Below are 25,599 nucleotides of genomic sequence, written 5' to 3' on the forward strand. Positions count from 1 at the left end.
AGATTCTTTGCTAAACATAATGCTAATACCTGGCCATGTATCAAGTTCACAGCATGATTTCCAGGTTAAGAATGATTCGATGCCGCGTTTCACTTTATTGTTTGAGCATCATAGTTTAAAAAACAGAACTTGATTGAATGGTTATTACTTGTAGATGACGGTGGTAGAATTCAAGATGAGAAGGTAAAGGAATGAATGTTTTACTGCGTTTTGATATGTGTGATTTGGTCAAACTTCTTTGAGGGTCTCACATTCTTAACATTGCCTGATACACTGCTAGTGGCAAAAGGGTTCAAATTAATTCCAAGCGCTCATTTCATGTAACAAGCACAAACATCTGGAGATTATAACAGACACAGTATCAACCTTGTAGTTTTTGCAGAAAGTTGACCACTCAATGGCGCGATCCAACAGAGCGATATGTTTTTTTTTTTTTTTTTTATGGAAAAACAGGAGAAATAGGATAAGAGCTGACAATTCAGAATTCTAGTTATCCAAATTGACTTCTTGTTTCCAATCTTTCACCTTAACAAGGATTGTCAATGCAGGATTACAGAATGAACAGAAAAGGTTAGTTGTTAATGCAAACGGGTCCACTGCAGAAGCTAATTTGTGCTGTTTGGTCAAAAGTTCAACTCCTACTTAACAGATAAAAGTATAAGCGTAGGTACCCAATGCAAGACAAGCCATTTTCCCTCCTTTTCTCTCTAGGGTTAACAATTCAATCACCATAAATTGCGGAACCCAAGGATATTGGACTTTTGAGAGGTCACTTTAAATAAAGTGAAAACCTAAGAGTCACTTTGATGTTTCCCTAGAAGATCATTTCCTCTTTACTTGGAACAGCTCCTTTATAGGCCAAAAGGGTAGTCATACAACTATCACGAAGAGGATGCCTCTGTTCTCAACACCATCATCATGAAAATTTCTACCTTTAAAAGGTATAAAATGCTACTATTTTTTTGTACTTAAAAGCAAAGTTAAAGAGACACAATTTGCATTCTTTTCAGCATAATGATCATTTATTTCCTCTGCTATTTTCTCAATCAAACCCAATACATTTTATCAGAGAAAACTGTGGACAACTCATATTACTATTATTGTTCTATTATGAACATTGATAATCAATTATTCCACCAAGAAATATGCTTACAAAAAGATATCTAGTAAGGCCAAGGACATTAAAAGGCACCTAGAGTGTTCTGAATCATTTCAATGCTTCTCGTCGGATGCTCAAGAGGTTTGTTTTTATCCCCTTGCAGAGTCTGCCTTCAACTAGGCGAACAGGCAACCACATCTTTGGCTTTACATCAACTAGATACGAAAGAGTAGTTTTAAACTCTTTGCCATGAGAACCTTCGTAGCTTTCACATTTTCCTTCATTTAACTGCAGGATCCATATGTATGAAATCATTAACCTATCAAAAGCATAAACCTGCTTGTGTACCAAAAAAGTTAGCTGGATCAAATATGGACTTCCATAGCCTAGTCACTGATAAGGTGTCGAAGGCAACGCCATACATATCCAGGATGACCATTCCCCAGAACATCAAACACACAACAAAAGCAATGGCCAATTCAAGAACATTCTTTTGGGCAAAAATAATGACTGAAAGTCGATACCTGAAGCCAAAAGTTGAATTCAAGAAGAGGGCGAGCAGGAATTACCCACACGTGATGATATAAAGCATGTTTACTAAAATTCACCATGATTCAGAACATTGGAGGATAATTATGATCTATAACTTAGAAATGAATGAATGAGAAGAGCGTATCATTGAGAGATGGCGAAGACGATAGTAGGATTATAGAAAGCCAGGGCTTATAAAGTTAAGGTAAGGGCTAGGGAGAGCTTAAGACCTGTTTATATTTTTATACTTTTTATTTGAAAAAAAATTTGAATCCAAGTGCTTAGCCCCATTCTTATTTTTTTTTTCAAAAAAAGTTCCTTAGTTGAGCAGACAATCTAAAGAAGTAATAACATACTGAATACCACTTTCTCTTAGCCATGTTTCCCAATTCCCCTCATGCACATTACAGCGGTGTACAGTCCAGAACTCGAACCGGAACCCTTGTGTAAATGGATGGAACTACTAACCACTTAACCTAGGGGTGGTTGGTGTAAATCAAACAGCATAAGTTTTAGACATAAAAAATGATTACAGATTTAATTCTACAAGTCTGGCAACACTTGGTCCAGAAAAGTTTAAAAAGAAATACCAGTACAGTTCCTAAAAGCTGATAGGTCCATATGATGTAAAAACTAAGTTTTAGATAGCCCAAAACCAAGAGTTAAATTTGCAGGAAAAGATTCTGTAACACTCTGCAATAACAAACCTCAAATAGCCTGAAAAAGTCTTACCTGCTCGATCAACCATTTACCCTCAAATAATTGAAAATCACCTTCAATCATCTTAAATTCAATTTCACGCCTCTGTCCAGAAGGAACAATCTCAAGATCCTTCTCATAACAATCCAAAACTCCTTTAGCGTTAAATTTCAGGCCCAATGGCAATTTTTGCTGTCCAATCTGTTGAATGAATTAAACAGCACAATGAGATTCAAAATTTAAGATGTGGGCCAAAATATATCAGCATAACATGTCACTATGTGTCTTGAGTAGAAGTCTGTTTGACATATCCACAGAATAGTTTGAACATTTAAGCAATTTGAAGGATGCATGAAAAAAACAAGTATCTGGTTGGGAAGTGAATGTCAAATCCATACAGCAACTAATTGTCAATGTAATAGAAAGCAAACACCCAAGGGAAGGAAATAATGTAAGAATTCCAATAGGAGAAGAATTTCAGTCTTCTAAAAACCAACGTCATTTTATCATCATTCAAAGAGAAACATAGCCATCTTTTTATCATCATCTAGAAAAAAGCACGACAAAGTTGCATTGCCAGTTATGACCAGAGGGGTCCTGAAGAAGCGGGAAATGAAGGTCATATTAGAAATAGTCTGCATCGCATTGAATAGCAAAGAAACAGGAAATGAAGGTTTATCAAATTATAGGAAAACTTCTACCTAATTTATAATTGAAAAAAATCAGAAAAATTTTGAAATTAATTTGCAAATACACACTTAGTTCAAATAGATAGAACTAAAAAAGAAGTTTTGAGTTTTTATGTGGAATTGAAAAATGCATTCTAAATTCTATCAATTTTAACATAATTCTAAATTTTATCAATTCGGAATGCATTCTAAATACATTCTTAGTTAAATAGATAGAATAAGCAAAAAGTTTTTGAGTTTTATGTGGAAACGAAAATGCATTCTAAATTCTATCAATTTTAACATAATTCTGCGCACATTTTTCTATCTTTATTTCAGGAAACTTTGCAATTTTTATAATCTTCTAGTTGAATTGAGTGTTTATTTATTAATAAATTTCATAAAATCTATAAACAAACAAATCCATAAAAGAAAACGAGCCTGTCATAAGCCACAAGCCTTAATGCATTTAGGTTATATTGGGAACAAATCAACAAATCTTAAAATTTAGTGAAGTTGATTTGCAATATACACGTAACTGTGAGATAAAAATCATACTAGCACGATATAGGGCAAAGATGATTGATTTATCCAATTAGGGATTTGGGAATAAAAAACCTAGACATTATACCTAGGGTTTCTTACACATCACGTCTAAAAAGTCTTAACCATTGCACTTAAGGGTTTAATTACATCAAATAACCAAAAAACTAAGAAATCCTCAAAACATTATTAAATAATTGAATGCCCCATAAATAAAATTATAGAACTATTTGTAATAGTCTTTAAGTAACTTTTTCTAAATAGACTTAACTAAGAAATAGTAAACTAGTATAATTAAAAACATCAATCCTAATAAGAATAAGAAACTAATAATATTAAGAATAATAATCCTAATACAAATAGACAAATATTAATAAGAATACAAATAGAAAATTTTTGGAGTGTGTCACAATGAGACTTCTGGGGGGTTACTGGTTGAGATCTCCTGAAACTAGCGGTGGCGGCTGGGTTGATCACCTCCCACTAGTGACCATGATCTAGGGTGGTGACAGTAGATAGGGTTGGGTTTTCTGTCTTTTTTTTTTCCATTTCTTGTTTTTTTTTTCTTTTTCAGATGGGTCTGTGACTGTTTGGGTGTAAAGTTTTGAGTATCTGAGTGTAAGATCCTTTTAGCACTAATACTAAATTGATGTAACACACATAGAGTTGATTTATCCAATTAGTAATTTGAGGATAAAAAAACCTAAACAATACACCTATGTTTCTTAGAAATCACATTTTTTCTTTGAAATAACAAGTATAAAAGTATCATTAAGTATATCCATCAAGAAGGTGCAAATCCATGTACAAAATTATTCACAAATCAGTAAGGATATCAACAATTTTTTCTAAATCTTCCATGTAACACAATGATTGACCCATAATCGAGAAACCAAGGATCTGAAACCATTTCTCTTGGATTTTGTCAATACCCTCTTTTACACTTTCAAGAGCTTTTCTATTTCTTTCTTCCCACAAAATCCAAAATATTGCTAGTGGAATAAGCCTCAAACATTTTTTCCCTTTAACTAAATCCTTCCAAGCCCATAGTTCATCCTTTACCATTCCAGCCATAACCCAATTAACGCCTAGCATACCATGTACCATCGACCACAAACTGTGCGTAATGGGACACCAGAGGAATAAGTGATTGCATGTCTTCTCCACTCTTTTACACAAACAATATCAATTGACCATAGTCTTTCCCCTCCTTTTTACCACAGTAAAAGTCAAAAAGTGCTCTATGCCTGCTTCCAATACAAAGAAAGCTACCTTATGGTGGGCCTTCATCTTCCATTTTTATCTATAACAGAAACTGCTTTCCGCGAGCTCTTTCTTTGTCAGATGCCTGTAGAAAGACCTAACGGTAAATTTCCCGGATTTGCTGAGAGTCCAAACCAGTTGATCATAATCCTCATTCAATGAAACAACCCCAGCATGCTCAATAACACTTCATATTCATCGATTTCCCAATTATTAAGATTCTGCAAAACCTCCATGAGCAACTCTCTGCTGTCTTCAGCATCACTAAAGCTTCTTTAACATATATGTTTTTATATCCAGTAATAGCGTAAATCTGCGAAAACCTAACTCGCAACAAACCGCCTTCTAGCCAACTATCCAACTAGAAATTGATTCTACTCCCATCTCCAATTCTCCATTGCACGCACTCCTGAAACTTGTCTTATTCCATATACAATCTTTTCCATATCCCTTTACCATGCGGTCTCACCACCATTCTGGAATATTGTCCTCTATCAATTGTGCCATATTTTGTCCCTATGACCCTCCTCCAAAGAGCATCTATCTTCTTCATGAATCATCACACCCACTCCGCTTGAAGCGCCTTATTCATATCCATCAAACATATCAAATCCAAACCCCCCTCATTTATTGGTCTCTTTATGACATCCTACGCCACCATGTGGTATCACCTTTTCTCTTCTGAATCACCCCAAAGGAACTGATATTGAATGACTTCTACTTTATTAGCAATGCTTGCTAGCATTGTTATAAGTGATATGTAGTAAACCGGAAGATTAGATAACATACTTTTGATGAGACTCAATTGTCCTCCCCTGGATAGCAAAGTTCTCTTCCATCCAGATAACACCTTACGGCTTAACACTTTTGCTAACTGATTAGTTTTATTTCCATCAACCAACCTAAGCATCTCAGACTTATGAGGTTCATATTTAGATTGGATACAACTAGGAAACACAGTAGAACACATCTTAGGTTGAAACGAGAATTCACATCTAGTTGACAAAATACCAAAGTGTCATCAACAACAAATAGGTGACGAACATCCTCAGCCCTTCCCCCTCTCCCACCTTTAGTTCTTTCATCAAATCCAAGTTATTGGCCCTTATAAGCAATCTATTCAAAGCCTGCATGATAATAATAAACAACAATGTCGATAATGGGTCCCCTTATCTAATACCTCTAGATGTCTTGAAGAACGACAAAAACCTCCATTCACCATGATCTCGAAGGAGGATGTAATAATGCAAGCATTAATCCACTTCCTCCATTTTGCTCCAAATCTCATCCTTGTGAGCATGTTGTCTATAAAGCCCCAATTGACATGCTCATAAGCTTTTTCCATATCTAACTTACACAATATGCCATATCTGATTCTTGAAATCAAATCACTCACTACCTCATTTGTCACTAAAACTGCATCCACCAAGCCCTTTAATGCTTAGTTATCACATTTAAAAAGTTTTAAGCATCACATTAAAGGTTAGATTTTATCACATAATCAAAAAAATGAGAAGCTCTTAGTATATTATGGAATAATCAAGCACTCCAATTGTTGAAATTATAAAGCTACTTATAATAATCTCTAAGTAACATTTCTTAAATAAAATTAATTAAGACATAGTGAATTAGGAGAATTATGAATATTAATCCTAATAAGAGCCAAAAACTAATAATAATAGAACTAATCTAAATACACATAGGAAAATAATAATAAAAATAAAAATTCTAATTTATAATAAGACTCCTCAATAAAATAGATATCTAAATAATCCTAATACTTAGTACAAATGCTGGCAATAAGATAAATATTGAGTACAGTAAGCCCAACAATGTGTCTTCCGAGGAGCTGAAGGAAATAACCCTAATGGCTGATGTGGAGATGTATTCAGCAGCAAGCTTTATTTCTAAAACAAACTGCAACATCTCTCCTCTTTCTCCAGTGTCTGAAGAACCTGATAAATCGAGCAATCTTAGAGATGAGTGCCCTCCAACTCCTCCTCTTCCTTTACAGACAGGGCTGGAGATGGTCTTAGTGCAAGAACCAGTGTATCCCATCACACATAATGTGACTCAGGAGCCCATGTTAGAGCCCACTGATATAATTAAAAGTTGCGGTGAACAATTTTACTCCTCGTGGGTTAGACGCAATATCATGTGGGTAAGCAAACTATTTAGAGGTCACATTTGATGTTCATGAGGAACAAGCAATGGCATTATTTGCCGAACTAGAAAAAAGAGCAGTTGAAAAAAAGAAAGGTGACGAGGCTGCCAGTAAAGGAAAGAAAAAATCGACCGAGGGGAGAGTGCGAGAATTGAAAAGATTATAATTTTCTATTAATTAGGAAAGGAGAAGCAAAAAGGCACGCAGCAGTGGGGAGGCGAAAGAGGAATCCAAATGATCAGGAAAATAATAGCACGGAATGTTAGGGGCCTAAATGATCCAAAAAAAAGAAATATCATCAAAGGATGCATGAATCGGAGGAAACCAGACTTAATTTGCATTCAAGAAACCAAACCGGCCTCCATCGACGGCAAAACTGTCAAGAGTGTGTGGATTGGTGGGGACTTTAACATGGTCCTGAAGCACGAAGAGAGATCGGGCGAATATTTTTCAGCTTCCATCACTCAGAATTTCAAAGAAAATATAGAGAGACTTGGTTTGGAGGATCTGCCACTTAAGGGGGGTTGATGGACTTGGAATAATCAAAGAGACCAGCCTTCGTACTCCAGAATTGATAGATTCTTGGTCTCCACCGACATACTCTTGTCTCTTCCGGGCATTAACCAAAAGGTACTCACTCACCCTATCTCTGACCATTTTCCTATATGTTTATCTTCTGATGGGATTCAACGGAGACCCATACCATTTCGTCTGGATAATAAATAGCTCAAAACTGATAGTTCCAAAATCATGATCAATGATGTTTGGAATAAACCGGTGGAGGATGATACAACAAGTTTCAAACTATCTAGGAAGCTTTCCATACTTAAGCAAGAGATTAAGAAATGGACAAAAGATGTGGGTAAGAAAGAAGAAAACAGAATTAATGAATTGATGCAGGAGATGGATGCTCTAGACAGTTTAGAGAGTAAGTCTATGTTGACTGCAGATATCAATGAAAAAAGAAATAATTTGATATTGGAACTAGCCAACAGATTACACATGGAAGCAATTTCTTGGAAGCAAAAAGTTAGAAAAAAATGGATCAAAGAAGGGGATAAGAATACAGAGTACTTTCACAGTTTGGCAAATCACAGAAGCATGACCAATTATGTGGAGGAAATCAATGTTAATGATAATCGGATCAGCGGCAATGTGGCAATGAGGGAGGCTGCAAAAAAACATTTCAGTCAACTCTACCAAGAAAAGTTTGAACAAAGACCCTTAATTGACAACAATCAATTCAATAAAATAGAAGAGTCTGACCGATTACTTCTTGAGGCTGAAGTTTCTGAAGATGAAATTACTTACTGCCTAAAAGATTGTGATGGTGATAAAGTTACGGACCCGACGATTTCAATTTTAAATTCCTACAAGATTTCTAGTATGTGATAAAAAAATGTTCTAGATTTCTTCAATGATTTCCATAAGCATGGATCCTTCGTTAGATCTATCAACTCTACTTTTCTTGTTCTTATCCCCAAAAAGGAAGGTGCCAACAGTTTTTCAAATTTTAGACCCATAAGTCTTGTGGGCTATGTTTATAAACTTCTATCTAAGATTTTGGCCAGATGACTTTTCAAGGCCCTAAATTCAATCATCGGAGAAAGTTAACACACTTTCGTTGGAGATAAGCAAATCACCGATGCTGTAATGATAGCTAATGATGTCGTCGATGAGCTGTCAAGAACTAAGAAGAGAGGAATATTATGTAAATTGGATATGGAGAAAGCCTTCGATAATGTCTGCTGGAATTTTGTTGATTACATGCTTGATAGATTGGGTTTCGGTAAAAAATAGAGAAAATGGATCAAAACTTGCATCACCACAAGAAGTTTTGCGGTTATGATAAATGGCGGCCCATCTACATTCCTTAAAACATCTAAAAGCTTAAGACAGGGCAACCCCCTTTCTCCATTACTTTTCATTATAGTAATGGAAGCATTAAATAAGCTTATTGAACAAGCTAGGAACTCAAATCTCATTAAAGGAATCTCGGTGGGCAATGAAAAGAAAATTGAGATAACCCACTTATTCTTCGCTGATGATACTCTCATTTTTTGTCAACCAGAAGTTAGCATGCTCCCACATTTAAGAGATATTCTTCTTTGCTTCCAAACTGTCTTGGGTTTACGAATTAACTTATGCAAGTTTGATTTGGTTGGGGTTGGGCATGACTGCAAGGTGGATGATCTGGCCCAGGTTCTGGAATGCAAAATGGCAAATCTACCTATTAAATACCTTGGAATACATCTTGGGGCGTAGCATAAGGATGGAAACTGTTGGGACCCGGTTACTGATCACTTTGAAAAACATCTTGCATCATGGAAGAGAAATTATCTGTCTAAAGATGGGAGATTGACCCTTATCAAGAGTACACTATCCAACCTCCCAACATATTACCTTTCAACCCTTACTATTCCAGGAAAGATGGCTAAAAGACTTGAAAGAATTCAATGTAATTTCCTGTGGAGGGATGAGGATAGCAAAAAGAAGCTCCATCTTGTAAATTGGGACGAGATCACTGAATCCCATCAAATCTGGTGGTCTTGGTCTGAGATCCCTAAAAATTCTGAATAAGGCTTTGCATGGTAAGTGGGCTTGGAGATACTGGAATGACACTAACAGTTTATGGAAAAAAGTGGTTGATTGCAAGTGGAATCTAAATGGAAGACAGGATCAGATGTTGTTGAATAGAAGTAAGTTTGGTATGAGCTTGTGGAAGGGAATCTCTAACACTAATCATTCTGTTCTTGAGTGTTCTAGATGGAAAGTGGGAAAAGGCAACAAAGTCAAGTTCTGGTCTAATTTCTGGTGTGGAGATTATAATCTACAAATCCGGTTTCCTCTTATTTTTGCCCTCACTAAGGATAAACATATGACAATTGAGGAAGCTTTTGACAAAAATAATGGCATTGGTTGGGACATTGTGGTCAATAGGAATTTAAAATATTGGGAGATAGTGGAATACGAGAATTTGCTGGCAGTATTGAACACTATTCAGCTCAACAACATAGATAATATGTTGATCTGGAAGCTAGAAAACAAAGGCTCCTTCAGCGTAAAATTATACTATAATTATCTTGCCGGACATAACAGAATTATAGTAAACTCTCTTCCTGCCAAAATGATTTGGAGGGCAAATGCTCCCACCAAAATTTCCTTCTTTGCTTGGGAAGTTTCGAAGGAACGCATTTTGACCACTGACAATCTCATGAAAAGAGGCTTTTCCCTTTCAAAAAGATGTTATCTATGCAAAAACAATGCTGAAACTAGTGATCACCTTTTGCTTTGGTGCCCTATCACTCACAAGCTGTGAACTAGGGTATATAGTCTACCTGACATTAGTTGGGTAATCACCGGCTCTGTTCAAGAAGAATTATTTGCTTGGGAATTGGTGTGCAGGAGAAATAAGAATGAGACTCATTCCGCTCACAATTTTCTGGGTTATCTGGAAAGAGAGAAACAATAGAACCTTTGAAGGAAAGGAAGAAATATTTGGCAACATTGTGCGCAAATGGCTACACTTTTTTGGTTCCACTGTATTGGAACATAATATTAACCATTTTGAAGATTTAGGGTCAGTTGTATATATTCTTATTGACTTGTAAATTTTTTGTACATGGGCAGCGCCCCCTTAACATCTCATATCAATATATTTTCTACACTTTTCTTTCAAAAAAACATAATAAAATAGATTTCTAAATAGTGCATAGTTTTATATTTAATATAATTATAATTTCTAATTTATTTAGAAAATCTAGTGCTAACCCATTTTGCATCTTAAAAGAATCAAAATATTGGCCGCATATTCCAAATTATATCATATTGACAAAACAGAAAATTTCACGGAAAATTAAAGCAATATATTTCAAATTCTATGAAATTTAATAAATTTGGAATACATTATTCTAATTCCAAAAAGAATTGCGCATGAGTCAATTTTTGTCTTACTTTGTACGACTATTAGTTAAAAGAAGCGTAAATTCACAAATAAATTCTACCAAAATTCTGAATTTATTCCAAGCATAGACTCAATGCAAATCAAGTATATAACAACAAATGTCAACAACTAACAACGGCAATTCTCACTAATAAATCACAGCATCATCTCTTAACAAACTGATATGGCGCTCCGCACGACAAAATCCATGGAAATTTCAATTCAAAACATTTAGATCGATTTATCGGGTAAATTTTTACAGTTTTTCAGAGAAAGCAAATCTATCTGAGTGTGTGTATCTCTGTATGAGTGAGGAAACAGTACCTGATAAATACGAGCACAATTGTCTTTCTTCTCGACCAATTGGCTAACGGCAAGGCCAGGAATGAAATCAGCCAATTTCTCGTAATCCGTTAAGATGCTCCAAACGGTGTCAAGGCTGCCATCGATCTCAACTTTGGAGCGAATCCGGCGAGAATTGCTCCCGAGCTTCTTAATCTCGATGGAAACACCATCCTCGCTTAACGATTCCGTTTCCCCATCTAAGAATCCACCATCACCATAATCATCATCATAATCATTGAAAGAATAATAACCATCGTCATCGTCGTCGTTATCATTTGTGTCTAACAGGGAGGTGTCAGTGGTGGAGCAACAAGGGTTTGGCTTGTGCAGGGAGAACAAAGATTTTGAAGAAAATTTGTGGAGTTGGGAGCCGTTATGGCAGTTAGGGCTTAGGAATCTAGAAGAGAAAATTAGGGTTGTGGTAGAAGGAGAAGAACAGAAGAGAGGATAGACGAAGAAGGAAGCGCAGTCCAAGGAAAGGGGCAAGGCGCGCATATTTTTCGGCTAAAACCTGTGACTACCATTAATCCCGCCCCTCCTCCCAGGCCCATCCTCTGAATTCAGTCTTCGCTGCTAAAGCGAGCAAAGTTGACTCACCACGACTCGCCAGACTCACCACGCACTGCCAAGAAATATGACAGTGATTTGGTCTGGGCTGGGCCAAGCAAATGTCATTTATATAATTTTAAAGTCCTGTTTTTCCAGAGTTAGATGAATTCATTTTTTATTTTTTCCTCATATTTTTTATATTATTAAAGAAATAATCAAGAACAAATGTAGTGTGATTATATTAATTTTTAAATTATTAAGATCTTAAGTTCTAATCAAATATAATTTTATCTAAACGTTTGAGATCCGGTTGGGATTAGAATAATTTGCATATGTAATTAAAGCCTAATCAAATATGTCTAAAAAATAATTAAAAACAATGTGTCGTGGTTATATAAATTATATAATTAAGTTTATTTTCAAAATATATAATAACCAAATTTTAACATATAAATAAATTTAAAATTTTGAATTTTCATTTTGTTGATTAGTCTAAAATTATATCATTAGTCTACTAATAGGATTGAACCAATTCCTAAACCAAATTTATCGAAATTTTATAAATTTGACATTATGATCTTGTTTGATTAAATAATAATATAACATTCAATGCAACATATATGATTTTGTTTACATAATTATTAAAAATAAGTCCAATTTTCAAACAATAAATCAAGTTTTCATAAATTTTAAGCTCGTAAAAAATGAAAGTTCAAATTACCCAGGCATTATTATTATTATTATTATTATTTTTATTCTCAATTTTTTTTTATAAAACTTAATTTAAGTCTACCCTTTATTTAAGCATTATATTATGTACAGATTTACCCAATTTTTTTTACACTAATTATATTTTATAACTGAAATTTGAATTAGTTTATCTATATCAATATCAAATTATTTTTGACATATTTTATTCCTTAATTATTTGTACTTTAAATTAATTTTTTTTGAAATATATTACATATAATCATATTCAATTTAGACAATTTTTTAACTTATCAATTCAAATCTAATATGATCTAAATCAAAATAAAATTAAATCTCTCCAACCCAATCTTCTTATTTAAAAAATTAAAATAAATCATAATTAAAAAATCATGTTCACCCTCAATTATGATGACCAAAACGAAAGTAGATGTATGAATTTGAGATGAAACTTTGAATTTTAGTGGAAGATAATGATTTTCAATCTCATTAAAAATAAAATCTTATTATTTTATAAAATTAATCGTGACTGAAATACAATATTTAATTTAATTAAAACAAACACTTAATGAAGGGAGAGAACATTAACGGGAGAGTTTCAATGGAGTAAAAATTAATTTTAAAAAATAAAAAATAAAAAATCCGAAAACAGACAAAACTCACCTTATGGATCCAGAGGCCGGGCCGATTGACTGGGTTATAGCTCCGTAGCGGGAAGCAGCAAGCCGCAGATATTTTCAAGCAAAAGATGGGGAAAACGATGATGAAGACGGAAGTAGCTAAACCTGCGCCCATGGCGCATATTAACTGTTAACATACGTGCTCTACCAAAGAAACCACGCACACGCACCCATAAAAAAAGACAAAGAGCCTCACGCTCTTCTTATCCTCTTGTTCTACTAAGCTCACAGGTTGCGTTATCCCTAAATTCAGACCTTAACACAGTACTCTAATGGCTGCTTCGTCTTCAATGCAGATGGTACATGCATCTCCTTTCGTTTTCCAGGTCACTACTTAATTCTACGAAGTCCTTGCACTTCGTTTTCTTTATTTCTAGTCTAGCATTTGTCTGGCTCCTTTTATAGCATTAATTAATTTAAGAATTTGAACGCACTAAACCTAAAACCAAAAGCACGGAAAAGGTTTGAAAATGAAAATTAAGATAGCCAGCAGATACAATGACTATACCTTGGAAAGTTGCATTTTGTTCAGGAATCAGAGACATCTTCTTATTGGTCCAGATTGCTGGAGATCTTCTCCTTGTTCATTACTATATCCTAATTTTTATAGATAAAGTTTCCGAGTTTCAGGATCCTGCTTTTGTTGACTTTTATGGTCTCTGTTTGTGAAAGTCCGTCTGTTGCCACCGCCAACAGTTAATACCCGACAACGCAGTACTAAGTACCGTAGCTGGCCTCTCTGAATTATCAGTCATTAACACTTAAAAATTAAAATATACAACATTTAGAGTTCCGTGTCTTCTTGTATCAACGGCTTAAATGTTAACCATTTATTCACCAGAAAAATTTTACAGAGTGATAGATTCCAACCACAAAACCCTGCTTGTAGGAGTTGTACAACAATTATATGAACTACTATAGCTTCTCATATTAGTTTGATGGCTAGAGTTGTAGAACATGAACATAAACTAGTATAGCTTTTCACACCAAGTCAGATGAAGGATTATGACAATTAACACACGTAAAACACATGGCTTGCATCAAACATTTAGGTTCCTTCCTCAAACTTCTATAATTGAACCATGTATTATTGTATCAGCTGGCCCCCTCCATAACTTCTTTCAAGGTATGGTACTAATGTGACCCCATTAATGGACCTCACATGAAGGTTATTTATTCTACTACACATGAATATGTTAAGTAATACCTTAGAAAAATCGAACCTTACTCCTGAATTCTCACCTATGATTTTTTTTATTTATTTAAAGGGAGTTGATTTTTCTCTTTGACTCTAAAGCTTGATTGGATAATTTGTATGATGGTTCATTGATGTTAGGTATGGTATTTATGTATAAGATTCATTAATGTTTAAATTTAACTATGTTTGGATGATAGTTTATTAATATTTAGTAGTGGCAGCTGTTTTTGTTTGATTTGAAAGTATGATATGGTTGTATATTTGAACAGATTGTATATTTTGCATTTACTTTATTGTATATAGTAATAAATAAAAAATTAAAAAAAAATTAAAAAATATATAGTGTTAAATATAGAGATATATAAATATATAAAATTAAATATACACATATATAATATATATATATATAATTAAAGATATATATATATATATGTATACAATTAAATATATTATATACATATTTATAATTAAAATATTACATACATGTATATTTATAATTAAAAAATATATATACAATAAAATCGATATAATTAAATATATTATATACATATATATAAAATTAAAAATATAAGTATATGAATTTAATTGAATATATAAATACATGTTTATATATAAAAAAAATATATATAATTAAATATATATATACAATAAAATAAGAAGAAGAGGTATGCGGCTCGAGGTGAATCAGTATCGAGTAGAAGAAGAAGAAGAAGAAACCCTAGATAAGAAGAAGAGTGAAAAGTGTTGGGTAGAATGATTTAAAATGAATGGTAATTTTGTAAATAATAAAAAATATTAAGAGTATAAAGGGACAAAATTATCTAACTATCTTAAAACTACCGAATTGGTGATTTGAAAAAATAGGAAAAATAATGATTTTGAGAACCATGACTCAACCAGTAAAAAATTATACTGTGTTTGGAAGTGCAAACAAACAGAGAAAAATAATAAAAAAACCATACCATCGTTATTGAACCATCATCCAAATGGTAAGGGGTTTCCTAAAAGTTGAACCCTCACCCTTTTGATAAAAAAGGTAGATTGCTGTGTTAATGCTCGAATTTGAGAGAGCCTGATTGTGTGCTCTGGCTAGAGTTTGGATCAAGTCCAAATGGGATGTTATATTGTCAGGCTTTGTTCTTTTAAAAGTTCACTTAGTTGGGAGGTTTTTCACTTGGTTTCGAGGTTGAACTCCCTCTATAAGACTTCCTCAACTCTAATTGGTAATATTTTGTTCACTTGAGTGAATCTATGAATGGGTCATTGACAGTCAAGTTACCATAGATGATGCTAATACCATGACCAGATTATGATGTTGCCAATAATAAAATTACTGACCTCTCTTTATAACAGAAATTTTTTAAACTCTAACCAATATAGGATGTAAAAACTTTTATCTACTAATAATGCAACTATGCATAAATTGTTAAATAAACATTGTGTGTCAATCAAATTGAAAAGATAGAAAATTGTACACATTTGTCGCATAACTGTGTTTCATCTTTGCATAACTTGGATAATGTCAAATCATTTGCAACTTCTTAAGAAAGAATTTTGTAATTCCGTGTCCTTGATTGTGGAAATATCCACAATGCATGGGAGCAAAGATACAAATGAGGCAGAGAGGTCAGGTGCATGGTAAAGGGATCGAAGTCTATTGAATATGAGTTATCTTCAGTGAAGCACTTCATTGAGAGAAAAATAGTAATAAAGGAAGGCACAACAAAAACATTATTTCAGTGAAATTTTTTGCTAGAACAGTTAATCATAGAAGAACCAATTTGACACATTATGGATTAACCTATATCCAAACATGACTTTAAAGTTATTTATGGGAGAATAATGGTTGAAAATACCTGGTGTGCCTTTCATATAAGAGACTGCCCCAGTATCAGGTAACCAGGATGTTTCATGGGGCTTCTGGAGTTCAAAGAGTAGTGAACAACTTATAAATTGAGTTAGCTTGGGTTGAGAGCTATGTGGATACCTGCTTAACAGTGAAGGACATTCTTGGGCAGAATATGCAAATAAAATTTGCATTGAAGACCCATAGAGAAGCGATTGCAAGGCTAGGTTTCAGGAGGGGGACCAAGAATGCCATATGAAAACTGGTAATGCGGATTAGTGGGTCAAGTGGTAGGTTGATTATGATCTCTGCCATGCAAATGACCACATCTCCTATAATTAGAAATTAACTGTCCACAACCACTTTGAGGAGATTGAATTATTTGAGGACGAGATTGCTCAGAGGCATTTACAGCAACAAAGGCAGAGTTGTTGGTTGCCAAAGAAGATTGCCATGCAAATCAAAGTTCCCTGCGACCTTATAGTTTGTACATATGCAACTTTACCATACGGAGCCGATGGTTTATACTCAACTTTTTTGAAAAGAAACAAGAAAAGTTAATGTCGCACTCCTTATGCTGAAACAAGCTAGTTCTGAAGTTCCTTTTGTCATTAGTCACTAGTCTTAGGGGTATCTCTCTCCCATCTCTTAATGAAGCTCCGCCAATGCTTATAACATCTATTTTGTTTGATCTCTGCAGGGAAGTTATAACCGAGATGTTTCTATCGCTTCTGGGCCTCGCATGATGCTTCTTGCAAATTCGCGACCAGGTTGCACCCAAGCTCCAATTTTGTCTCGAAGAGGACTGACATCAAGAGCTCACTATGCATCCAGTTTCTCCATGCAGTTTCCTAAAATTTCTTCTGTCAAGTGCCAAAGAATGTTGTCTGTCAACTCTATGACAAATGTAAGTAGTTCATTCTACCTGTTTCTTATGGTGTTTGTTGATAAAACCTATGAATGATGCTTCAAGTAATGGATTTGGAGATTCAACACATAGATACTAGTTCTTCTTCCTAAATCTTGGTTTTGTGTGATAACATAGATTAATTAGTAAGAGGAAAGAAGATTTGGTGTATTTTTCAAAATGTTGCATAGATTATATTGTTTGGAAACTTGAAGCTTGAGTCACTAAACCTCATTGTTGCTCAAGCCTATGAGTTAGACAATGATGCTAATAAACTTTTCCTGATATGGATGTACAGGTATGAGCAGGATCCAATCTCAATTTTTAGGTGCTGGAGTACCATATAATTTATTCACTAGACTAGTTGGCACCAATTACGAACCCCTTTACGGGATTGAAAAGCTAATCCTTGAAACTGATAATGGTTCCTTCTCCTTCCCTGATAACAAAAAATTTTAATAGAAACTTCTTGGTATAGGACATCATAATAGAAATAAAAGAAAGTTATAAAAGAAAAAAAGATAAATTATGTAGATATAGGGTTTAGAGAGATGAGAATTGAAAGAAAAAGATAACTCCGTATCACAAGCATTGGGATTGGCGACAACTATGTTACAGGGTTGCTAGCACTCAATTCAGTTTGAGAAAATAATGGTTTTTATTCATAAGTAGTTTGTTTAATAATCGCTAACCACCCATATTATGATTAAAATCCCAATATGAAAACAATATCACATTACACTACTCAAAAATATAATAATAATAATAATAATAATAATAGTTAATTGGACTACTACATAATAAAACTTTAATATGAAAAACTTGCTAAAATATTATTATTGTGTTGATTATCCTGTACTGATAAAAACTACTAGATGGTCCTTTATGGAAAAAAAAAAAAGATCCACATCATCTAGACTCATAGCATTGAAACGCAATTACAAATGCAAGCACTCAACAATGAAAAATATGTTTATAAGTTTATTTACAAGCAATTTGAATAACAATGGGGTATCACCCAACTAATCGTAGTGATTCTAATACTCCTGTTATGGCTATAATCTTACTAAAATAGGAAATAACAATCAATAATAAACCCATACTATTTTAAGATAAAAAATCGCTCTGAGGCCTAAAACCAACTTTAAAAATTGGTCCTACACTTTTCGTGTTAGCAACATTTTTTTTGAAATAAAAAAATAGAAGATGTATTAATGTGACGTGCTAAGGGAACACCACCCATTTACAAAAACTTTACATGTCAATTAATATATTTACAATAGAACCTAAATTTTCAAAACATTCTAGATTGTGCCCTAAAACAGTATACCCAAAATAATGAAACCATTTATCATTGATGCTATTAAAATCTTGTTCAACTCCCTCAAAAGCCCTGTTGTTTCTCTCCTTCCAAATAACCCAGAGTATGGTAAGAGAAATTAATTTAAGCGCTTTGTTACTGCTCAGATCTTCCCATGCCAAAAGTTGATAATAAACAGAATATGCCATTACCCAATAAATCCCTAGAAGCCCGAGTATCATGCTCCAAAGTTTGTGATATGTTTGACATTTCAAGAGTAGATGATTACATTATTCAGGAGATCTCTTACATAAGAAACACCAATTGATAGTAGTATGCCATCTTTTCATCAAATTGTTCACTGTGAGAATTTTTCCTTTTGCAATTTCCCAAGTAAAAAAAAAGCTATTCTTGTGGGGGGAGGAGAGGAGGGGGGAGGCACCCGATTTCCAAATAATTTTTGATGGAAAAAGATATTTTTATTAGAGTTATGAACGGTCAGAAAAGAGTAGAGAGAGTTGACACTGAAGAGACCATTCTTTTTTTAATTTCCAATGCAGTTTATCGTTTTGATTTTACAGCTGTGTGTTTGCTAATAAGTGAAGTAAGAACTGATATTTTTCTAGTTCCTAATCTTGAAGGTTTCTCATCACTGGAACATTTCAGGAGGCAGAAATGATTGAACCAGCAATATCATTTATCATGGTAGTTTTCTTTCTAGCAATCCCATAGATAAGGGGATGTGTCTTTTAGTTTTTCTGAACCGCACTAAATATCTTACCAGAGACGGACCTTGTACCCATTAGCAATACTCCATTTTAAGCATTGAAATGTCCCATTGTTTAGTGTGATGATGTTCTTTCATAAACTGTAACCATAGTTGCTATTTTTAATATAAGAGAGATTTTATGAATTACCGTTATACCATTTTGAGTCTACCACCATTTTCTATAGGCTGTCATTTTCATTCCAATATCTCTCAATTCATTTACTAAGAAGTGTTTTGTTTAGTTTGACTATTGATCTTAGTCCCAAGCCCCCTTCTTTTAAGGTTTTTTTATCTCCAACCAATTCACTGAGTGATATTTCTTACAATTTTCACTGTTACCCTAAAGAAAGTTACATTGGATTTGCTCTAGTTTCTTGGCTACCTTAGTTGATATGTTGAGCATTGATAAGAAGTAGATCGGAAGATTGGAGAGTGTGGTTTTAATCAAGGTCAATATACCTCATTTTGATAGAAATTTTTTTCTAAGTAGATAATTTGTTATTGAACAAATTGATCATAGGTTTTCAGCAATTATTGTCATTGTGCTTGGTGTCAAGAGAAATCCCAAGATAAGTAATAGGTAACTGTGTCTGCTTGCAGCCGAAAACCACACTGAGATCTTCATTTCTGGAGCTGTTCTCCAACAAAACCATATCAGATTTTTGAATATTTATATTTAAATCGGAGATAGTCTGAATCCGTAGTAGAATACATTTTAGGAAGATGAGGGAGTTGAAATCCAGTTGACAGAAAATCAGTGTATCATCAGTAAAGGAAAGATAAGAATTTTTCATTTTGTGATCTCTGTTGCCTACAGTAATTCCTTTAATCAAGTTCAGTGATTTTGTTTTCTCAATTAGTTAATTCAGTGTTTCCATCACAATAATGAATAAAAGTGGTGAAAGGGGATCCCCTTGCCTTAGGCCTCTAGAGGCATTCTCGTTTTAGCAACATATCTTAGTAACTATCACTATATTAGAGATAGGATATCTGGACCCTAATTTTTGTTTTGGTTTTAGGACCATGAAGGTGTTCTTCAGTAAGGGGTTTTGTACCAACATGGTTAACGAACAAGCAATTTTTTTCAAAACAAAGAAGAGTTTCCCTAATGCTTGTATTTCCATTATCTAAGTGAGGATCATAACTTGCTTTGCTCTTTCTATGACTTAAGTTCTGCATTAGATGATCTAAAGAGCATGTCATTCTTGAAAATAATTCATAAACAGGCAATATTTCCTTGTCATTTCTAGAATTAGAGTATTTACCATCGGAATTATTCTCATATATGCTAGTTTCCTTTTCTTTTCTAACCAACAATGAGATATCAATGGTTGGTACCGTCCAATAATCTATTGCAACAAAAATTGAGCCTACTAATCTTGAAAACTTGGTTGATATGTAGTTTGGTTTATTTGGCATCTTACATGATTCTCTGATTTTAGGATCTAGAGCTGCAAGCAAAAGTGACAAAAAAATGCTTCTTTGATGTAGACATTGGAGGTGAACCTGTGGGAAGGATTGTAATAGGCCTTTTTGGGGATGTTGTGCCAAAAACTGTTGAAAACTTCCGTGCCCTGTGTACAGGCAAGCTTTGCTTAGATTATCAGATGTCCTTTTAAATTATGGAGGCAATTTTTTTTATTTATTGTTCTGGAGATGTGTTTTAAACCTCAATATGAAAAATCATATTTCAGGAGAGAAAGGATATGGATACAAAGGATGCTCCTTTCATCGTATTATTAAAGATTTTATGATCCAGGGGGGGGATTTCACTGAAGAAGATGTAATCTCTCTCTCTCTCTCTCTCTCTCTCTCTCTCTCGGAAATTGAAATGTTCTTGGTATGCAGGGAACTGGAGGAGTCAGTATTTATGGTTCCAGATTTGAAGATGAGAGTTTTGCCCGTAAGCATTTGATGGATTCTGAATTGTGTTTGGTCATGTTGTTTATAGTAAAAAGATTATAAATTTCGCTTAATTTTTCATCATTTCTTCTGTAACATGGCATACCACTGAGTTATATCCTCCCTCCTAACAATAAATAGAACTGGTTAATCTTAAGGTTAAAGGCCAACAATAGACAATAACTCTTCCCTGAGCACAGTTTATTACTTTCATCACAATGTACTCTCCAAAGAACAACTCTTCTCAAAATCTGAGTAGGTGCTGAGTTTTGTTGGTGTAGTTACTCAGGAAAAAAAACTATTTGAAGAACCAGGAAAATAACAGTATTTATGGCACATATTTACAGTGAAGCATGTTGGGCCTGGAGTATTGAGCATGGCAAATGCTGGTCCGAATACCAATGGGAGCCAATTCTTCATTTGTACAGTAAAGGTGAGATAAATAGGTTCAGCCTTTTGCTTTTTGTTGTATTCGAATCTAGTAGCATCCTTTCCTATGCCAATAACAAATTAGCTAATATTATCAAGAGTCTATTGAAAGTCAAATGGCCTGCTAATTAAGTGTCAGAGAGTGACTTTTCCTATGTTTTCCATCTGGCTCATTACATGATAGGATCATGACTCATGGCCATAGTTTTCACCTAATTTTAAAAAATTGATTGTTGGATTGTAAATGGATTAATAAAATGTGTTTATACGTATCAATTAAAAGAGATGAGTGCAACAAACACCATTTGGTGACCATGTTAGAGCAGAGATTTGATATTTATTTTATTTGTTTACCTTGCAATTGTGCAACAGATGTTATGTTGTGTTTGTTTCAATTTTATTCCATCTCATTCTATTTTAGATCTTAATTGTTTGATATGAAGAATTTAATCATAATTTACATATTTCATTTATAACTAAACGAACTTTACTCATATATATAATTCCATAATGTATTTCCACTCGTAATTGAAATTTAAACTAAACTCATCCTTACAGGTAATATGAAGCTTAGTTGTTACATGTATAGAACTCTAGTCCCTTAAGATCTGGCAAAGAGGCTGAATACATCTCTTAAAAATTGATCTGAATAATTGATATACAGAAGAAATCAAGTGGTGGTTAAGGGAGGAGGAGGAATGAAGGTGCCAATAGGGAATAGGTTATATCATACATTTGGTAAAAATATATGGTAGTTCATTGTTAAACTATTTGATGATGCATTATCTTTTTCTGGTTTGTGCTTGTCTCATCTAAGTGCATTTCATTGTCATTGTTCTTTTTTGCTATCCATTTTGTGATTTAGATATTAACAAACATAACATGTTAGGCAGAACTGGTGTAGCTTTTGGCTCGCTTTGTAAAATTTACTCTTGTTCTCATTTGCAGACTCCATGGCTGGATAACCGCCATGTTGTGTTTGGACATGTCATTGATGGTATGGATGTTGTCCGCAAGCTTGAGTCAACAGAGACAAGCAGGTCAGATTACCCCCGAGTACCATGCAGAATTGTTAACTGTGGGGAATTGCCCATTGATGGTTGATCAACCTAGTTTTATACCCAGGATGGATTTTGTTGTCCTTTATGCAATGATTTTACCTATGTATGCGCGAACTGTTGTTCTTATACAGCTGAAAGAATTTTGTAGAACACTCAGTAAGTTAATGATAGAGGATCATGTATTTCACTTGGATGAAAATAAATTCAAGGGTTCCATATTCATCGATATCTCATTCTTCAACTTTGTCCTCGCTTGTTTATTTTTCTCTACTTGCTTCTCTAATTGGCTTCTTTCCCAGCTAGTGTTGGTTGCATGATTATCACTTACATAATACAAAGCTACATAGGTATAGTTGGATATTCTGGAGCATGATAATATGAATCCGTGATTTTTGACATGTAGATTAATTTGCTTATTATGTAGTTGACATTAGTCTGTGTAGTGATCTAGGGGGTAGACGTCCTAGGCTAGGACCATGGTTTCAACTGTAGTGGACTGGACAACTTGATCTAGCTGCTCTCTGTCTTCACCTTCCCATATTTCAGGTATTGCTTCTTTGATATTGTGGATGCTACTTAAGGCATGATCTGCATCTGGAACTAGAAGTGAGCTCCCCACCTGCCATATGCCATCATTATTGTTAAAAGTCCGATTTAACTTTTCTTTTTCCTGTAAGCCAGCACGCTTGTCTTTATATTAGATGAGTTGCTAGTAGCCTAGTATGTGCAAACAATTTACAAACTAACTCACAATAACAGTGTGGAATCCTGCTGCTTTCCCACTTGAAATATTTCTAGGGCTGTCGTCAAAGAATATCTGAGAGACAGCAAAGACAAGGAGATGGTTGAAACAAGTAGAAAGTTTCTTTTTACTTCAGTAACAACAAAAAAGGAAAAGTTAGGAAGTAGCAATCTCTACTATCTTCTTTGGATCAACATCCGCAATCCGAATAGCAGCTTCCATGGCTCTGAGAGAGGGTTTGCACAGGATTCGAGGTTTTGGAACAAAACTATTGATCTCAGCATCTTCAATGGTATCAGGCTCCTGTTCATCTCCTGCATCATTATCATCTGACGCATCCATAAAATCAGCTGGTAGAAGAGGGGGGTTGAGAGTTTCGAAGCATATGATGCCATCAAAACAATCTTCCAGGCCCAACCTGCTGAGGACTTGGGCAGCATGTGCCTTATCAGCATTAGTGAAAATCTGGTAACACAAACATGAAATATTCGTTAAAACCAAGATTCAGCATTTTTTTTTTTTTGCACTGAGAAAAGTTTCATTTAATTGAAGTGTTGAACTAACTAGCGTTCTTGGTAAATACAATTTTACGCGGAGGCATTGAAAGCAACAGATTCCTTAACACCATATCAGGTTTCAAGGTGTCATACGGTAGTCTTCCGTGAACATAAGCATGAAACTCATCATTGTCAAATTCATAACCGAGAGCCTGAAAGTTAACAATAAGAGATATAAATCTCAGGCAAAAGAAACAGGACAGGACTATTCAGACAAGATCAGGTATGTTTCACCTTCAGACCGGCCATTGTTGTTCCATATTCTCTGTACAACTCCAAGCACATCCTTGGCACTTCACTCTCCTCAATCTTCAAGTGGTTCAGCATGTAATCTGTAATCAAAATAGCTCGACCTCAACATTTCTGCTAAACTGTCATAAAAAACATCATCTTTGTTTTGAAGTCATACCTTGTATGTTCTTGCGGCAAGCCAAATTGAGACCTGAGCTCAGGGGGTATAAAGTATCATCCATATCTGTAACAAACATTGAAAACACAAATTCAAGAATTGTTGTATTTATCATTCAAAAGTATGATCAATGTTTTTTCAATAGTCAGCCTTTTCAATAATTTTTAGCAAAGCTTCAATTATAATCTTTCAGATTCCAACTTTCTTGTTGGTTTGTCTCAACATAGCATACCAAATAGTAAGCACTCATATTGGGTTCCACCGGACTTCCCAAGAGCATCCATACTCAAGAAGGTACCTGGGGAATATGCCATAAGTTCAAAAGATCAACAAGTTGTTACAAGTTCTTATTCTCCAGATTCCTTTTTTGTTCCTAGAGTTTTCCTCTCAAAAAGTCCAAAACAAGGTTTTTTTGGATTTAAAAATGGATATGTACTCTCTGACTCACAAGAACATAAGATAATAGAGATTGCTAACCAATTGTTCTAAAAACTTAAACATAGTAGAAAATGATGTAATATATCATTTATAGCATATTTTGTGCTGTTTTCTTCTAGAGAAAACAAAATCTTGAGTTTAGAATATGAGCTCAAATTTACAAAAAAAAAAAAAAACTGAAAAAATAGTAATAAAACTAATACAAGCTAAAAAGAAACTCTGTTTAAAATGAAGAGAATCAAAATAAAACCTAAAGAACCCATGTAAAGGAAGTAGTTTGGAAAGAACATAGGCCAAAATCAAATAAGGGAAATCTCAAATTTATAGAGATAGTAAGTTGACAACCTTGTGCTCTCATTTTAAAAAGGAAAGCATATTCAGCAGGTTTGTTTAATAAATTATGATGAAAGCAATGCAAACTCCACAAAAATACTAACCACAGAAACTTAGGCAACAAATAATGCATTATAATAATAACAATAAAGAAATCAGAACCCAACTAAAAGGCACCCTTACAGACCAAAAATCACAGCAACACCCACAAAAACAAAACAGATAACTCTTCACCTGTAGATTGACTATAACAGGATTAGCTCATGAAGTCCTTATTTATAGTTGAATTTCAAAGCTCATGACCCACCAACCAACAAACCCATTTGAGGAATGTTATGTGGCTGAGGTGGTGAGCATATTTCCTTTTCCATTTGTAGTATTCTGATAATTTGTTAAATTCAATCTTACTTATTATCTTTCTGTTACTGGTCACTTTCTATTTTTCATGCAATTGTTTTATCTTTTTTATTGGTTAAAATTCACTATTTTTCGTAGTTATATTATAAATTTACGTTG

General features: G+C 34.1%; 3 protein-coding genes across 8 annotated transcripts; 1 reads left to right on the top strand and 2 right to left on the bottom strand.

Moving 5' to 3' along the window:
• Positions 1 to 1,000: 1,000 nt before the first annotated feature.
• On the bottom strand, positions 1,001 to 13,989 carry LOC110814165 (Polyketide cyclase / dehydrase and lipid transport protein). 3 transcript variants are annotated; one of them, XM_088219769.1, is made up of 4 exons: positions 13,701 to 13,989; positions 11,235 to 11,452; positions 2,363 to 2,530; positions 1,001 to 1,387 (listed from the first exon to the last, which is right to left on the bottom strand). In XM_088219769.1, exons 1-4 carry the CDS (start codon positions 13,735 to 13,737, stop codon positions 1,208 to 1,210), a joined length of 603 nt encoding a protein of 200 aa, XP_088075895.1. In that variant the 5' UTR covers positions 13,738 to 13,989; the 3' UTR covers positions 1,001 to 1,207. The 3 variants fall into 3 exon arrangements, with proteins under 3 accessions (XP_088075895.1, XP_088075894.1, XP_021897228.2); XM_088219768.1 differs by lacking the exon at positions 13,701 to 13,989 and adding an exon at positions 13,176 to 13,297 and having other exon boundaries at positions 11,235 to 11,877; XM_022041536.2 differs by lacking the exon at positions 13,701 to 13,989 and having other exon boundaries at positions 11,235 to 12,005.
• Positions 13,378 to 22,832, top strand: ROC4 (rotamase CYP 4). Of its 2 annotated transcripts, XM_088219771.1 has the most exons (7): positions 13,379 to 13,518; positions 16,937 to 17,143; positions 20,655 to 20,796; positions 20,907 to 20,995; positions 21,061 to 21,115; positions 21,462 to 21,547; positions 22,492 to 22,832. In XM_088219771.1, the coding sequence occupies exons 1-7, from the start codon at positions 13,465 to 13,467 to the stop codon at positions 22,645 to 22,647; spliced, it is 789 nt and encodes a 262-aa protein (XP_088075897.1). In that variant the 5' UTR covers positions 13,379 to 13,464; the 3' UTR covers positions 22,648 to 22,832. The 2 variants fall into 2 exon arrangements, with proteins under 2 accessions (XP_021897230.1, XP_088075897.1); XM_022041538.2 differs by lacking the exon at positions 16,937 to 17,143 and having other exon boundaries at positions 13,378 to 13,518.
• Positions 22,762 to 25,320, bottom strand: LOC110814163 (Haloacid dehalogenase-like hydrolase (HAD) superfamily protein). 3 transcript variants are annotated; one of them, XM_022041533.2, is made up of 8 exons: positions 25,271 to 25,320; positions 24,545 to 24,610; positions 24,313 to 24,378; positions 24,138 to 24,235; positions 23,930 to 24,055; positions 23,524 to 23,811; positions 23,356 to 23,421; positions 22,762 to 23,223 (listed from the first exon to the last, which is right to left on the bottom strand). In XM_022041533.2, exons 2-8 carry the CDS (start codon positions 24,594 to 24,596, stop codon positions 23,068 to 23,070), a joined length of 852 nt encoding a protein of 283 aa, XP_021897225.2. In that variant the 5' UTR covers positions 24,597 to 24,610; positions 25,271 to 25,320; the 3' UTR covers positions 22,762 to 23,067. The 3 variants fall into 3 exon arrangements, with proteins under 3 accessions (XP_021897225.2, XP_088075893.1, XP_021897224.2); XM_088219767.1 differs by lacking the exon at positions 25,271 to 25,320 and adding an exon at positions 25,001 to 25,019; XM_022041532.2 differs by lacking the exon at positions 25,271 to 25,320 and having other exon boundaries at positions 24,545 to 24,935.
• Positions 25,321 to 25,599: the final 279 nt, after the last annotated feature.

Source organism: Carica papaya, chromosome 5, assembly GCF_054855325.1.
Source record: "Carica papaya isolate Zhongbai chromosome 5, ASM5485532v1, whole genome shotgun sequence".
In the NCBI taxonomy this organism is placed as follows: Eukaryota; Viridiplantae; Streptophyta; class Magnoliopsida; order Brassicales; family Caricaceae; genus Carica; species Carica papaya.

What these genes read in the sequence shown, in the direction of transcription:
- LOC110814165 (XM_088219768.1), bottom strand. Translation starts at nt 11,750, where the DNA reads ATGCGCGCCTTGCCCCTTTCCTTGGACTGCGCTTCCTTCTTCGTCTAT. An exon ending in ATTGTGCTCGTATTTATCAG is followed by an intron (nt 2,531 to 11,234) that starts GTACTGTTTCCT and finishes TTCATTCAACAG; the next exon opens with ATTGGACAGCAAAAATTGCC. An exon ending in GTAAATGGTTGATCGAGCAG is followed by an intron (nt 1,388 to 2,362) that starts GTAAGACTTTTT and finishes TGGATCCTGCAG; the next exon opens with TTAAATGAAGGAAAATGTGA.
- ROC4 (XM_088219771.1), top strand. Translation starts at nt 13,465, where the DNA reads ATGGCTGCTTCGTCTTCAATGCAGATGGTACATGCATCTCCTTTCGTT. An exon ending in CTTCCGTGCCCTGTGTACAG is followed by an intron (nt 20,797 to 20,906) that starts GCAAGCTTTGCT and finishes ATCATATTTCAG; the next exon opens with GAGAGAAAGGATATGGATAC. An exon ending in TGAAGATGAGAGTTTTGCCC is followed by an intron (nt 21,116 to 21,461) that starts GTAAGCATTTGA and finishes ACATATTTACAG; the next exon opens with TGAAGCATGTTGGGCCTGGA.
- LOC110814163 (XM_022041532.2), bottom strand. Translation starts at nt 24,626, where the DNA reads ATGGCATATTCCCCAGGTACCTTCTTGAGTATGGATGCTCTTGGGAAG. An exon ending in ATATGAGTGCTTACTATTTG is followed by an intron (nt 24,379 to 24,544) that starts GTATGCTATGTT and finishes TGTTTGTTACAG; the next exon opens with ATATGGATGATACTTTATAC. An exon ending in ATGTTGATCCAAAGAAGATA is followed by an intron (nt 23,422 to 23,523) that starts GTAGAGATTGCT and finishes GCTGTCTCTCAG; the next exon opens with ATATTCTTTGACGACAGCCC.